This window comes from Erinaceus europaeus, chromosome 21 (genome assembly GCF_950295315.1).
Source record: "Erinaceus europaeus chromosome 21, mEriEur2.1, whole genome shotgun sequence".
Classification (NCBI taxonomy): Eukaryota; Metazoa; Chordata; class Mammalia; order Eulipotyphla; family Erinaceidae; genus Erinaceus; species Erinaceus europaeus.
In genome coordinates, this window is record NC_080182.1 from 1,546,599 (window position 1) to 1,563,212 (window position 16,614).

The window sequence follows — 16,614 nt, forward strand, 5'->3', positions numbered from 1 at the left end:
ATGAGAGTCTTGGGAGAGACAATCAGTTCCATGCCTTAGTCTCATGGATACATCTGAGGCCTACACTGATTACAAGTAATACTGCTTAATCATAAACGTCTCTTTTACCTACTGTGCCCAGATTTCAGGGCATAAGGCAGACGCCAACATTTCCTCCCTTGACAGAGTTGTCAGACCAACAATCTTCATTCAGTGCCCTTTTAGAAGAGGGACTTCATCTTCCTGTTACTGCTGGAGTGAGCAGTGGATAGGTTGAAAGGTCTCCGTGGCCTGTCTGCTTTGTATTCCACACTGACCTCCCTGCCGGGCATGGCCATAGAATTCTTAAAGGATTTGCTGGAAACAGAACCTGTGAGGAGGAAGAATACAGACCAGGAGCTGCCAGCTGGTAATCTGTAGATACGACTGAGACCACAATGTACTTCAGACACACACACATTAAGAATGAGGAAATTCTATATAAAATGTCAGGTTTCCAGCTTCTCTGAAAAAAAAAAAAAAAAATAGAAAGAAAGAAGGAAAGAAAGAAACATCTGGCAACACTAAAATGAGATTTCACAGATAAGAGTTATCCAGAGCTAGAGAGATCCAGTTCTCTCCAGGTGAAGTGTGGGTTCCAGAATGTGGACAGGTTGGTGCCCGCCTTCACAGAGCTGCTAAGCTTCAAGACTGGAATGCCCGTCAGTAATTACCAGTCCGGAGCTGTGGAAGTAACTCATCTGGTAGAAGGCCTAGATTCCATGTGGAAGGCCTGTGCTCGATGCCCAGAACTATAGGAGAGAACTTCAAAGACAAAACAAGTGGAGCCCCATGGGTGGTGAAACAGTGTTTTGCTGACTGTCTCTTTCTCTCAGTATAGAATAATAATTGGACTGGAAAGATAACTCAGTGGTAGAAAACGTGTGAGACCCTGGGCTAGATTCCAACGCCACAGTAGGGTAGGCTAGGCTAGGTTAATAAAATAGCCACTATTCTGGTTTTCCAGAGATGCTTGAAAGTTCTCCACCACATGATCCAGTCTTAGCTTGGTCTAGAGGAGCTAATGACAGAGAGGCCTTATTCCAAGCCTTCTTTTCCTCCCTTGTGGCATCTTCCAGAAGAAACTTGTCTTTTTTGCTATTCTATTTATTTATTTATTTATTTATTTATTTATTATTAGATAGAGACAGAGAGAAATTGGGAGGCGAAAGGGAGATAGAGAGGGAGAGGGACAGAGAGACACCTGCAGCCCTGTTTTACCACTCGTGAAGCTTTTCCCCCCGGCAAGTGGGGACCCCGGGGCTTGAACCTGGGTCCTTGCACACTGTAATGTGTGCGCTTAACCAGGTGCGCCACCGCCTGCCCCCCTTTCTCTTACTGTTTTCTAAAGTCCGTATGCCCACCTGATCCCTGGCTTCCACACTGACAGTTAGCTGAGTCTCCCTGCTATCCTAACAGGTATTTCTCACGTACTCTTAGCTCTGCTTCCTAAAAACTATCCACATACTCCTTCTCCAGATAGACCCTGACGGTCACAGCAGCTCAGATGTCCCCATAGGAGAGTTTACAAATGCATATAGTTTGCCCTGAAACAAACAGAATCACTTCTGTTTTAATTTGCACTCTCCTGGGAATATACTTTTAGCAAGGATTTGGGTGCAGTTCGTTTATTTGAGAAGTGGAAGACAGCTCAGTAGGGGTGGAGAAAAGAGAGAAAGTCATCATGGACTATCCTAACAAGTCAGTACTACCAAGGACATTCAAAGCTTCTGCTGGAGAACCCAGAAGACTCTCCAAAGAGCACACAGGCTCCAAAAGATAAGAAAGCTGGGGTATTGACACACCATCTCCTGCTAGCAGCTGATTTAGGGCATAACCCTTTTTAAAAAAAAAAATCAGGTTAAAAAAAAAAAGGTAAATAATAGGTCATTTGACCTTGTGCATAGGTGAACTTGTGTTGGAGTGCACAAGGAGGTGCTTACTTCATTACTACTTTCCCAAACAAAGAGTCAAGTCTTTTTTCCCCCCTGTATATATGGGGAAATCCTCTGGCCCAGTAGTTCTGCTCTTATCATGTCAGAATGCTTCTGGAAATGTCAACAGCTTAGCTGGAACCCCTGTAATCGTTACCATGGTGAGCAGAGCTCTTGGGTTATTGAGTTACCGCTATTTTCTCGTCACTGAATCCAAATGGAGTTTAACCAAATCTCAGCCTCCACTCTGTGGCCAGCTCTATCTGAAAGCAATTTGAAGTTGACCTTCTTTCCTGAAATCTTTTCTTGTATTTTCATATGCCTTATCCTCCTCCTGCTAGCATTTATCTGATTCTGAAAATCTTCCTGTCACCTCAACACTGCAGGGAGCTTAGCATTCACCCTCCATCTCAGATTGATTGTGGAAAGGCTTAAAATGGTTCCTGCTGCTTAACACATAATGAATGTAATGGGCATTTGTTTGCAAACTCTGCACCCCAGTGCCTCCTTGCTGGATTAAAGTTGTAATTCTCCTTTCTTCCTTTTTAAATTTTTAATTGGTGTCTAGGTCTCCCATGACTTCGCTATCAACTTTAATGAAGACAACCCTGAATGTGCAGGTAAATCACAATACAAAAAGAAACACAGAGTCTCACAGCTCTTCCGTTTGTACCTTTCCCATTAAATTCCCATCCTTTGATGCAGTCTCTCATTAGGATTGTCCTCAGCAGAGAAGTCAGCTATCTGGACCCAGTTCATCCATGCTCCTCCAAAGGCAGCAGTGAGCCAGAATGGCAGAACAAAAAAAAAGCTGGAAAGGAGAGAATGCAGAAGAGGATATAAACCCATAGCAAGATGGATCCCAATTCTGGATCCATCTAGTCATAAATTCACAGGGGAGATAGAATTTCAACTGATAGGCACCACTCACTGAGAGATCATTCTTTCATATTTTCATATTTTGATTTTCATGTTTTCCATCATTTATTTTTCATAGCTTCCTCTCTGTGAAAGCAAAAGAATAAGGGAAATAGAAAAAAAAAAAAAGGAAGGAGAGAGTTGATGCAGTGTTAATTCAGACCTAGTGAAATATATAGAGCACCTGGCAGTTTCTGGCACAAAACTCCAAGATTATGCTATCAGTACCATTGGTCCTCACATAATAATCCTTATGCTCAGTCCCCATTCTGCCATCATTCCTTCTCATGGTCTCTCACCCAGTGTCATTGTGACTTAGACTTCTCTCACGCCTAACCACCCTGTCCTTAAGTGACAATGGTTTTCCACCAAGGCAGAATGGAAAAGCTAGGGTTTACTTTTTCTCATATTTTTAGAATTCCTTTGACTGAAGCCTTTGGAAAGAAGCCCAAACTTGCTTATCTCAGGCCATAAAATACTTGAGAGACAAATATGGTAACGAGCTTCTGCTGAGTATGATTTCACTTCAGATCCAGGCAGTGAATAGCTTATCATCTGCCTTTCTTCTTGTAGCGTTTGCCCTTCTTCCGTAGCCAGTCAACAGCATCAGGTTGAGCCTGATGTAAAGTTTCGAGACCTCCTTTGAATCTGGAGAGGTGGCAGTCATTGACTATGTGGGTCATAGTCTGTCTGGAGCCGCAGGGGCAGTTTGGGTCGTCTCTGGCTCCCCAGCGATGGAATATCATCTGCCTTGAGAATGACAGACTGTGAGTGAGAACATAAAGGGTGCATTTTCAGTGGGGTTGGAAGCATGCAGACAAGTGCTGAACAGAGCATGTTCATTCAAATTGCCCCTAAGCTGGATTGCATACAAAGTGGGAGTGAAGATTGGTCTCAGGAGGGGCTCCCATGTGTCTCTTTAGGCCAGAAACAGGCCCAATGTGCTGCCTTAGGACAGAAAGGGCTAGGAAGATGAGCTGAAACGAGAGGAAGCAAGGCCTCATATTGCAAGAAGAGCCATTTGAACAAAATGAAAAAAAAATCAACAAAGGCATTATGACTGTGGGTCATAACTATAATACTTAATGTGTAACCAAGGTTATCTTAATGTGAGCAGGCTACAAAAGCAGGGCTGCCTCTTCTAGCAAAGTCCACCCTCTCCATTTGGATCATGTGGCCTCAGGATGGAAGTCCCCCTTTGTAGTAGGGAGTGATATTGATAAAGAATGTCACTCATCTGTAAACTACAGTCCCCAGCAGACGGGTGTCTCAGTCATTCTGTTCATTTGTCCCATACTGGAAGAGCAGCTGGCACTCGCCCCACCTGCCACCGTATCGTTCAGGGACTTAGGTCACGATTCATGCCCACGCAGAGCGTAGCATCTGGAGAAATAGGCACAACACACCCCTGTGAAAGCTGGCTTGGAACGACTGCCAGAGTCACGTCAGCAAGTTAAAGGGGCTTTGAAGTCAAATAGCACAGAGTCAGGTAGACCAGGTTCAAATGCTAAGGCTACTCCTCATTTGCTGTGTTACCTGGGACACATCACTGAACCTCTCCCAGTCTGTTTCTTCACCTGTAGAACAAGTATTTTCATGGCTTAATAATGATTGACAAGATTGTGGGATAAGAGGAGTATAATTCCATACAATTTCCACGAGCAAGAGTTCCATATTCCCTCCCCTCCATTGGAAGCTTCCCTATTCTTTATGCCTCTGGAAGTATGGACCAAAGATCTTTATGGGGTGCAGAGGGTAGAAGGTCTGGCTTCTGTAACTGCTTCTCCATCAAACATGGGCATTGATAGGTGGACCCATACCCCCAGCCTATTTCTGCCTTTCCCTAGTTGGGTAGGGCTCTGAGGAGGTGGGGTTCCAGGGTGCACTGGTGAGGTTGTCTATCCAGGGAAATCAGATTGGCGTCATGGTAGCATCTGCAACTTGGTGGCTGAAAAGCTTTAAGATATAAAGTAGAACAAATTTGGAGCCGGGTGGTGGTGCACCTGGTTGAGCACACATGTCCCTGGTCCTCACCTGCAGGGAGAAAGCTTCACAAGTGGTGAAGCAATGTTGCAGGTGTTTCTCTGTCTCTCTTCCTCTCATCCCATCCTTCCCTATGGATTTCTGGCTGTCTTTATCCAATAAATAAATAAAGATAATGAAAAAAAAAATTTTAAGTAGAACAAAGTTTTTAATAATAAAGGACCTAAAGGTAAGAATATAGCAGATGAGACTTGAGGTCTTCAAGTTGAAAGGAGCTAGGAAGTCTATTTTAGGTCTATTCCAAGGGCCCATGACTTTACTAATTTTACCTGAGCCCAACAGTTTACATGCAGGTGAGCTAGGAGTATTATCTGGGAAGATGGTGTCAGAGTTGAGGATAGGACTAATGAATTCAACTTTGACCCATCTTGGATGGAGCTAGAAGGAATTATGTTACGTGAGATTAGCCAGAAAGAGAAAGATAAGTGTGGGATGATCCCACTCGTAAACAGAAGTTGAGAAAGAAGAACAGAGAGGGAATGCAAGTGTATCTGTTTCATCATTCCTTGGGAACTAATGAAATCTGTGCGTAATGTGGGACCTTATGGGAAAGTTTGGGGAAATGGTCACTTTTGATTTGAAGTTAGAAAGGTAATGCTTGTGATTAAAAAAAAAAAAAAAAAAGCAAAACAAGGGCAGTGAGGAAGTCAAACAAAAGCAAACCCCTAGATGCCAGCTGCAGAGCAGAAGTCATCTGAGACAGGGGCGTGGGAGCTCTGAGAAAGGGCTGCTGCCGCCACAGCGGTAGATGTGGCAGTTGTGAAATGCTACCCCCAGAATGTCAAGTACTGTGGACTGTTGCCACAATTCAAAAAGGCTCCAGTACACAGAAGAAATAGAACTTTTCCTCATTTGACCTGCAATGCCAGCATCAAAAAGCAGTTCAGACATGCAGCTGAGAGAAGAACCCCCATTGTGTGTGTGTTCCTCTGTGTGGCCGTGTTTTAAATCTAAAATATGACTCTATTTAAATTATTGTCATTATTATTGTCTTTTTGCCAGAGCAATGCTCAGCTCTGGTTTATGGTGGTGTAGGGGACTGAACCTGGCATCTGGGAGCCTCAGATATGAGAGTCTGTTTGCATAACCATTATACTATCTCTCCCATCTGACTATATTTAAATTAAATTATGTAGATTATTACAGTGAAATCATTTTAAAATGGAGATCATTATTTCAGCAGCATCATTTTTTCATCTTTATCTTAAGAACAGAGATATTATCCAATAACTACATAAAGATAATAATAAAAATGTTTTTTAAAAATGAACATAGATATTGGCTGGGGAGTTACATAAAAGATTCTCATGCCTAAGGCTCCAAGGTCCCAGGTTCAGTCTCTGGTACTACCATAAGTCAGAGATAAGCAGTGCTCTGGTTAAAAATAAATAAGTAAATAAAATAAAAATTCAGCACATACACACACCCCAAAACATAAAATATGATGTTGGTTAGGACTCTTTGAGGGAGTGTAGGGCTTTCTTTATATGTAGTCGACTATATATTACATATTTAAGAGAACTGCTGAGCTCTTGGTCGGTGCTGATTACGCTCTAGGGATTCAAGGAGTTGTGGAAGCCTATCAGAACTGCCTCCCTAAGCTCCAGCTTTATGGCCCCACCAACATCGCCCCCATCATTCAGAAGGTCGCCAAGTCAGCGTCAGAGGAGACCAACACCAAGGAGGCCTCGGTAAGGAGACAGCTGGCTGGGCTTGTGAAGGGCACTCTCGCACCCAGATTGTTGGCACAGCACTCATCCCGCTGTGATAGTGTGTCCAGACATTTCTACCCAGGTGAGTCTGGAAATGTGTCTCAACCTTCCCTCTCTCTTCTGTCTCCTCGTCTAAAAAACAGGGCTCATCAGACTGGTCTCAGATTCGGATTCTTAGAGATGACAGGTCTCAGATGTCCTCGACACAAGCTCCTGGAGTCACTGGACTATTGGCCAGCCAGGATAGGTTGCTGGGAAGAAAAGGATAAGCACCCGCACCGCAGGTGGAGGCAGAGTGAAGGGGTGGGCGCCTCTGCCCCTCGAGGTTAAATGCGGCAGCACGTGGTAGCGCGGCAGAGGTTTCTTTGACGTTAGGTTGGCAGTTCCCTAAGAAAAATGCAGGTCAGAAAAGCAGCTGGGATGACAGAGTGCAGGACTTGCTTGCCTGAGGTTCCTGGTTCAGTTCCTAGTGTTGCACAACAGAGCGGCGGCGCTCCGACTTCTCTCTTTCATCTCTGAAATTGCAGAATGAGGCCATAAGGTTGGAGTGTCATTCCCCCCTCCAGTATTTTTGAGCACTCTGATCGTGGCAGCTTTTCTGAGTTTGAGTTTTGATGATATTGATGTTTCTTTTGTAGCTTTTGATTTTTTTTTTTCAGATTTAGTGGAAGGATACTGAATTTTTTCTTTCATTTTATCTGGGGTTCTAGAACACTGTATTTATATTAAAAAAATATCTGGAGGTCTGGCAGTGGTACACTGGGATAAGTATACATAGTACGAAGTGTAAGGACCCATGCAAGGATCCCAGTTCAGGCCCCCGGCTCCCCACTTGCAGGGGGAAACCTTCACAGGCGGTGAAGCAGGTCTGCAGGTGTCTGTCGTCCCCTCTCCCTCTCTGTCTCCCCTCCCCTCTCAATTTCTCTCTGTCCCATCAAATAAGATGAAAAAAAAAATGCTCTCCAGGAGCAGTGGATTCATAGTGCAGGCGTCAAGGCCTGGCGGATAATCCTGGAGGTAATATATATATATATTTTTTTCTCAAATTCTTTCATCAGTTCATCTCACTAACCAGCAAGCACCTATGTTTGCAGTCTTTGCTGGAGAGCAAAGCTGCCATCTAATGCCAAGTCCTTCTCTTGTGTCCTGGAGCTGAGCCCCTCTCAAGTGTCCAGCATTCACATCCTCTTCACCTGTGTGATCTCCTTTCCCCTTCCTGCTGAAGTCTGAAGTATACCATTTCCTATTTAAGTTAAACTCTTCCCCGTAGTGCCACTTTACCCTTTACCTTCTATCCCATGCTTGACTCTCCCTCAGAGCAAAATTTCACTCAAAGCCCTCTGTTCTCACCACCTGCCTGCCTCCTCCCATGGGTTTCCAGGACTTCCCTCCCTCCAGACACTTGTCAAAGCCAACAGCACCCCCATCTTGCCATATCCAGAGTGGCCTCGGGCACAGTCCACCCCTCCCAGATGCCGGGTACCAGGGATACAGCGTGAGCAGGGTTAGTAACTCATGGGTTTCTTCACATTTCTTTAATCACCAGAAATTCAAATTCATAAAATGATATGTTGCTCATAAACCCACCATCTAAAAATGTATCTTATAAAAACAGACTGGGGGCTGCGTGGTACACCTGGTGGAGCACACATGTTATAATGTGCAAGGGCCTGGGTTCAAGCCCCCACTTCCCACCTGCAGAGGAAAGCTTCATGGTGGTGAAGCAGGATGGCAGGTGTCTCTCTGCCTTTCTTTACCCGCCCCCATTCTTCTCAATTTCTGGCTGTCTCTACCCAATAAATAAACAAATAAAAATAATTTAAAAATAAATAAAAACAGCCTATTCTTAATAGTCTGAGCTAAGGGGTTAGGTGCACACTTGTCTGCTTTCTTTAACCCTCATTGTCTCTATGAACATCAAGGTATCTCTAGGGTTCCAGAGTTCAATTTGAAAGCAGACTGATCTCAGACCCTCTGGGGTATGAGGACCCGAAGTGCCGACATAGGTCTGTATTCTGAACTGATACAAACCAAAGTGAGTTTTCGATCTCCAGACGCCCCTCCCTCCACCCCAGACTCCCTGAAAGAACAGGTCAGAAAACAGCAAAGGGAGCATTTAATCCAAATGTCCCCAAAGAAATTAACCCCAGCTCAAGCATACTGGTGCTATTCCTATAGACGATTCTGCTCTTTAAACAGCCTGGGGTCCAGGAGCCCTGTGATCACTAATTATTAAGGGTCCTGAACTGGAACCCATTCAGCAAGGTGTGCTAGGGAATGTGTAGCTGTATGATTTCCCCCTCCATTTTGTGAAACTTTTCTAGGAAGAAAAAAAAAAAAAGTCCCCCTCCATACCTAAAGCAGACCTCAAGGACATCCAGAGACTGTATTTCACCCGTGAACATTTCCCTAGCATGACACTGGGTGCAACTGTTCCTGCTGACTTTATTGGAAATTTCCATCACGATTTCGATCTGGCAGTGTGCAGTCGATTACTTTTAGCTAGATGAAGCCTGGAAGCCTCAGAATCTGGAAATACTATCTCTTCACACCAAGGGTTCTTAACCTTTCTATTCCATGGGTAGCTGTATCCTCAAAAGTGTTCTCAACTGCATAAAATAAAATATAGACTAGAAAATAAACCAATCATATTGAAATCCTAGTGGCAAACTATTTTAAAGGTTACACGGAAGCACCATAACTGAGTGGTAAAATGCGTTTCCCATTAACATTACATTATGAGAACCAGTAGCTAATCTAATATTATATTTCTGTAATTTCTAAGTAGTATTGAGTGGAAGTGATTTACTGAGCAATTTTTAGCCTCTGTAATTGCAGGAGAATATATGCAATTACTGTTAGTAAGTCACAAGTACAGCTAAAGCTCATTTGATTTGTTGGTTAGATTTATAATTAGAAAAATGATAAATTTCCACTGGAGGTTAATGAAAATTAAACTACATTTACCTCAAGTTCAAAAACTGTCTGAAATCTTTGAGCAGTTAGAAATACAGAAAATATTTGCCCAACCCTGTCCTAAGACATTACATGTCTGTAAAGTTTCTCAGTGTGGTAGTATGCCTGTCAAGTTATTTCTGTTCCTGAAGTGAGCAAGCTGGGGAGATAAGAAAGAGCAAATCAGACAGGCCAGAAAAGAAGATATAGAGGTGTGATCCATCCAAGTTGTATTTTGGCTGAGTTATTTTGTTTAAGTTTTTTTTTTTTTTCATATCTACAGAGAACTCTAGCTCTGTCAGACTGTTAACAACTTTTAAATATGGATCTTCAAAGAAGATGTTTTCCTTTAAAAATTTTTAAAAATTATGTTTATTTACTGGATAGAGACTACCAGAAATGGCAAGAGAAGAGGGAGGTAGGGAGAGAGACACCTGGAGCACTGTGTCACCACTTAGGCTCCCCCTGCCCACAGGTGGGGACCAGGGACTTGAACCTGGGTCATTCAAAGCAGATGTTTCCCAAATGTAGCTTCTCCTTTGGAATATAGCAACTTAGAGTGATTTCATCAGTCCGCATCTATTCTCTGGAGGTGTTCAGCGTACTGCAGATTGCATGGGAGTGCTTTTGAGTGTGACAACAGCAGCATTTTGGGTGTGGCAACAGCCGCATCTCTTCCTTTCTTATAATAGTTGAGGCTCTCAAGAAGTTACTCAGCACTAATAGCCTCTCAGAAGTCACAGAAATAGTCTCTGATGAGCTCCCTTCTCCAGACCCCCGAGCTCTTCCCAAGTCCTCCTTGTATGATGAGTGCAGCGTTTTCTCCATTTCTGATGAAATGATCCACTTGTGAGCTTCCCCAGGTGGAAAGGGGCCAGTCAGCCTACAGATGGCAACCTGAGTGGAGAACAAGAAGCCTCAGGACCACAGCATGTCTCTTCCTGTGGGCCTCAGGGAGAGGGCCACCCCCAAGCAACCCAAGACAGACCTTGGTGCGCGACCTTCAGAGAGAGAGCCAGCAACCCTGACCTTCTAGCTAGGCTTTAGGCTAGTGTTATCCCAGGGAAATGTAATGAGAATTGTATATGCAATTTAAATTTCTCTACTAGTTGTATTTTAAATAGTCATCTATTTTTTGTTTATTTGTTTTTATCACATCAGAGCTTCACTCAGTTGATTTTTATAGATAGAGATAGAGAGACACCACTGCACCAAAGTGTCTTGAGTATCTACTTTTAAAGTAAATTTTAATTCCTTAAAGTGAAATAATATTAGGAGTTGAGATCCTCCATTGCTCTAGTCACATTCCAAGACTCAGTGTATCTGTGGAGCTATTGGACAGAGCAGCTTGAGACTACAAGTCTCTGAGCTGGAGAGGGCTGCCTAGACCATCTAGTCCCCCATCGGAGAGATGAGGAACTAACACCTGTGAGCTGTGAAAACATTTCCTTGGAATCTCAGAGAAGGTGTGAAGCCAGCCCTCGGGGCTCCTCTGCTATGCTTCTGACCACACTGTGCTGTGAGACCACCAGGAGTGTGGCCATTAGATAAATTAGCCTACAGTTAGTGTGCCTGCTTTTAATACCACTCACCATGGTCTTAAATCTTTAGGGCTGCCACCGAGATACTTAAAGCAACTCTGTATCACTCCTGATTAGGTCTTTGTGCCCTGAAGCTGCTGCCCCCCTGCATAACTGGCACTGTCCTTCTCTCTCCTCCCGTTCTGTCCTCATGATGGCCCGGCCTCCGCTCAATCGCAGCAATACTTCATCCTGCTGATCCTGACTGACGGAGTCATCACAGACATGGCAGACACCAGGGAGGCCATCGTCCATGCCTCCCACCTCCCCATGTCGGTCATCATCGTGGGAGTGGGCAACGCCGACTTCAGTGACATGCAGATGCTGGATGGTGACGATGGAATCCTGCGGTCGCCCAAGGGAGAGCCTGTCCTTCGAGACATCGTCCAGTTCGTGCCCTTCAGGAACTTCAAGCACGTACGTCTATCTTGAGCAGACCAAAGCCTGCTCTCTCCCCACATTTCCATCAGTGTTTGTGGGGACTCCTCTAGACCAGACTGCCTCCCAGCCACATAAGGGTACCAAATCTAACTCTTCAGATAAAGAAGTGTAGCTTGAAATACGGATAAGCTACCATGCTGACTGGAGTAGGTAGCTTTCCACTGGCATTTGCCCCCATCCATATGAGGTAGGATCTCCACTGCCCCTCCCGCCACTGCCACGTACAATTGGGCAGACTGTTCTGCCACTGTTCTGTTGGCTACCTGGAGGTAGTAAGGAGAAGCCGAAACTCAGCCTGTTTCTTTTTATCAAGCCATCCACCTTGCCAGGAGTTTGTATGTGCTTTAGCAAAGTACATTTTCCAAATCGTCAAAACCTGATTCTTCTATAATTCTGTGGTAAGCAGCTTCAAAGATTTATTTAGCTCATTAGAGAGAAAATCAGCAAGATGTCAGAGCTGGTCCCAAGGTGGATTTAAAACAGTGGACTGTGGTCAGAAGGGGAGCACTCTGGATTAGGTATGAGAAGGCAGAGTCAAAAGTAGTTAAAGGGTTCTTGTTGTTTTTAAGTCCTTAGATTACCTTCTCTGCTGGGCAGTCTTACCAGTTTTTTACAGAACGTCATCTAACTTGACATCTTGAATTCTAATCAACAGCAGATAGTAAGTCAGCAGAGTCTCATTCCCTCACACAGCTCCATTAGACGATGTTCTAATCTGATATCGGAAAGTACCCTCAACAATTCTGCATTTACCAGTTTGGATAAGTATTAACTCCATGGGAGAATGGGAATCATTTAAATTTCCAAAAGGACTGGGGAGCAGAGTCAGCAATAGAACACAGGATTTGCGCATCTGAGGTCTCAGGTTTTGATCCCAAGCACAACTGAGCGGGTGGTCAGCCCACCCTGTCTGTCTGTCTGTCTATCTATCCATCTATCTACCTACCTACCTCTGTCTCCCTCTCCCTCCTTTCCTCTCATTCTTTCTCTTCCTCTGTCATAAACATGAGTGATTTTTTTAAATCAAAGTGGGTCAAAAGCTCACTGGGTAGGGCACATGCCTCGTCATGTGCAAAATCCAGATTCAAACCCCAATACCACATGGAAAGGCCATGACAACAGGAGAAAGAAGCTCTGGTGATGTGGTATCTCCTCCTCTTTCGCCTTCTCTGTCTTTTTGTTTGAATGACAAAGTCAACCAGGGGACAGTGAAATTACACATGAATAAGGCCCCACCCCAACCCCTACAACACATATACACACCTATAAAAATAATAGAATGTCCACAAAAACTTGAGCATATGAGTTTGAGATAGCCCAGAGGTTACCTCATATAAAGGTTCTCTCAGGGCTGGTAGTGACCTTGAAGAATCCTTCAGACCTTCCCTGGTGTGTTTGGGGCTCCTTGAGGGTAACACAGGCTGCCACAGCCAGTGCTTTGTATTCTCCTGTCCTGGGTCCCATATGACAGCTACTTTCTGTCACTCCACCCACTGAGCCCTGCCCTCCATGCTTATGATAACGGCCAATACCAATGGCTGGGTATGAACTTGAACTGTTCCAGCACGAGAGAGCCTCCAAAGTCCTCAGTTCTCTGAAGCTACTCCCTGGCCCCTTAGAAATGACAGAAGTGGCTAACACTGAGATCACAGCAAAATGATAAAGCCATGGGCTCAAGCCTTAAAGAATTTACTGGAGAATTGTATAACTGGCCCTTCGATGTCAGCAGAAAAAAAGTGCCTGCTAAGTTGCTTGGGGGAGTTGCAGAGAGCCACGGGACTTCAAAGCAGAGAGAAGTGGCCACAAAGAGAGCCTTACAGTGTGGGGTCATCAGCCAGAGGGGAAGAGGTCTGAGCAGGGCAGGGTTCCCCAGCTCTGTGCTGCCCGGGTGACTAGAGCAAAGCACCGAGCCATTTCACCCATTTCATCTGCAGGGATCTCGAAAAGCATTGCATTAACCAAACTAATCAACTCCAAATCCCATACACCGTGAGTGAAATGGCAGGCGAGGAGCTGTTTGTGTCTTGCTCGTAGCTGGCAGCCCACGAATTGCCTCTCCCGTTCAGTTCTGTATGACGGCTTGGCGCTCTGGCATGGGGTCTGCCCGTGTGGCTCTGGATAAGTCACTTGAGCAATCTGTTCCAGAGATTCCCATCTGCAAGAGGAAGCCAACGAACAACAAATTGAAAGGCTAGAGAGGGTGCCGATCCTAAAGCATAGCACCTGCAGCAGGTGATTGATCAGCACAAGGAGCATCACCGGTGTCAGCAGCAGCCGCCTTGACATTCCGGACCTTTTCCCAAACCCCCTGTCCCTTGCCCTCTTTGCTCACCGGCACCAGCAGACAGGGATGCAAACAGGGGAGGAGCGTAGATCAGGAACCAGACTGTCCAAATAGCCATAGGTGGCCATTTGCCTTTTAATTCATTAAAATCAAATAGACTTTTTAAATCCAGGGTTTTGGTCACATGAGCCACATTTCCTAGGTGCTGTCATCAGAGGAGGTGGTGACTAGTATACTGAACAGTGCAGACTGGGGCTAGTTCTAGCATCGCAGCAAGTTCTGCTTGGCAGCACCACTGAGGAATCCTTTTGTCTTCAGAAAACAGCAAATCCATCTCACCGGGCATCACATGAATGATTCTTAACCCACAGTGGCTCTGCTTCCCAGAGGACGTCTGTCAATACCTGGGGCCTTTTTTTTTTTTTTTTTTTTTATGATAACAGTTGTGAGGTTTTTGTAGCAAGAGGGAAGAGGCCAGCTTTGTATGTGGATCTTTTTCTATTTTGAGACAGGCATAAAAACTATCATCACAAAGTTTCAGGCTCATTTTCTAACAGCCAACTAACTCTTGCTTAAAGTAGGTGCCTCAACAAATATTCAGCAAATGAACAAAAGAAAAAATGAATGAATGAGACTAGCTACTCAGAGAAGGCTTCAAGCCTTTCAGGCTGATTCGGATTCCATTGGCCAGATGCCCAAGTCACGGTGATTTCTTCTCCCTGCAGGCATCTCCGGCTGCCCTGGCAAAGAGTGTCCTGGCTGAAGTCCCCAATCAAGTCGTGGACTATTACAATGGCAAAGGGATCAAGCCCAAATGCTCATCAGAAATGTACGAGTCTTCAGGACACTAGCTCCATGAACACTACCCACTTTTACAGAGCTCTGAGATGCCATTCCTGCTAATATTTAATACTTCATCTCCTGTACTTAAAATACACACACACACACACACACACACACACACACACACACACACATACACACATGGAAAAAAAATAGCACGTTTGGTGATTTTTAACTAATTGATCCTTTTTTTTTGCATGTGTAGCCCTGAGGCTTGGATCTGTTAAAGCCCTTGTATGGTTAACAACTTTTTACAGAGGATATTACAACTAATGATGACTAAATTCTTTCCATTCATTATAGCATGTCGCCTTGAAATAAACTGGTATCTGTATCTGTTTTTTATACAGGTTTGTTGAAATTTTGCTAAATTTCTTATTATCTTTACACTGTAAAGCATTTTGAAACACTTACTGAATGTCAGCAGCCCCCAATAAAAAGAAAGAAAAGAAAAGAAAAAACTATCTTTGGTGTTATCTGCTACAGGATGACTTTTCACAATGGCAGATGCATGGACTGTATTTTGCATGTTGAAAGTAAAAAAAATAATAAAAATAAAAACAAGAACCTCACCTGATTTTTGCAGTTGTTATCTCTGATTCCTCCCTGCCAGGAATAGTCTCTCGACTGAACATGAGTTTGAGCCATCTAGAGCTAGTCATCTAGAAGGGGGCCTGGGACACAGCCTTCACAGGGGCTTGTGAGAATCTGTGATGCAGTAGATCAGGGCCCAAGATTCTGCCTCTCTCAAAAGGTCCGAGGTGATAATGCCTTTTAGACTGAGGTTCCAGATTTTAAGGGGGGGATTGTAGAGACCATCTCAAACAGGGTGGCACCTAGTCTGCTTGAGAATGGCACCACACCTTTGCCAGCAGCACAAAAGTCCCGCCTGCCTCAGAGGTGGGAGTAGAAAGTAGTGAGACTGATTCCAGGAGCTGCATACCCCACATCAGTCTCACTGCTACACGGTGGCACCTCTTCCTTCAACGGAATAGGGAACGCTCCTTCCTGGCCAGCCCTTGCCCTCTCAAAGGAGAAAGCACACATCATTGCATGAATGGCCCCATGCCTGTGCACTCCCTGGCAAGGACCTCGAAGATTCCTTCCCTAGAAGCACATGATGGAAACCCGTCCGTGGCCAACGACTGTGCCAGATAGAGTCCACCAAGCTGGTCTTTTAGCTCAGTGCAGAACTTCTTGCCTCTTTTTATTCCTCCTAAAAGCATACTCTGTTTGGTTTATCTTTTGTTTCGGTTTGGGTTTTGTTTTGGATGGAGGTGTTTTGTTTCAACTTAAACAAGCCAATCTTAAACCAAAACAATGAAAGTTTCACTTGTTGACCTTCTCAAAGAAAAATGAAACAAGCATTTTGCAGACGTAAAGGCACAAGGCTTTGGCCAGAGAAATGGGGAAGTAAATAAATCACAAGGCAGAAGTGATCTAATTATTTGTTGAGGGAAGGGGGGAGCATTAACAAGCAAATTGAATGCCTTGTATAATTCCCAGTGTTATAATTATAGATCCTAACTTTGCAAATACATGTCAGCCAAATGCACAACATTTTGGGAATGATGGTTAAAATGTATGGCTGGGGAAAAAATCATAAATATTTAAACTGTATTGTTTATGAATAAATTGGGAACTTAAAGAATTTTTTTCTCAGAGTGGTAGTCTTGTTATCCTTTTCAAGGCAATCGAATAAATTAAATGGTGACTTATTCCATTTAAATGTCTTGGCCTCAGGTTAGAAAACACTCTCTCACAGTCCCTCAGAAACATATGGACCACTGCTTTGAACAAACGTGGACTTGAAATAGTTCATTCCTGAGAGTGGGAGGGCATACCTTGCCGTGTGTGTGTGCGTGTGTGTGTGTGTCTGTCTGTCT

At 44.3% G+C, this 16,614-nt stretch overlaps 1 protein-coding gene across 3 annotated transcripts in view; it reads left to right on the forward strand.

Annotated features, from left to right (window-relative positions):
- The window catches only part of CPNE4 (copine 4), a 732,756-nt gene extending 717,930 nt beyond the window's left edge, over positions 1-14,826 (forward strand). For 2 of the 3 annotated variants that reach the window (XM_060180243.1, XM_060180244.1), the window contains 4 exons: positions 2,521-2,572; positions 6,471-6,604; positions 11,341-11,577; positions 14,611-14,792. In XM_060180243.1, the coding sequence (XP_060036226.1) occupies positions 2,521-2,572; positions 6,471-6,604; positions 11,341-11,577; positions 14,611-14,736 (549 nt within the window). In that variant the 3' untranslated portion in view covers positions 14,737-14,792. Of the gene's footprint in view, positions 1-2,520; positions 2,573-6,470; positions 6,605-11,340; positions 11,578-14,610 lie in introns of all 3 variants that reach the window. The other variant, XM_060180242.1, reaches the window with a different exon arrangement.
- Positions 14,827-16,614: the final 1,788 nt, after the last annotated feature.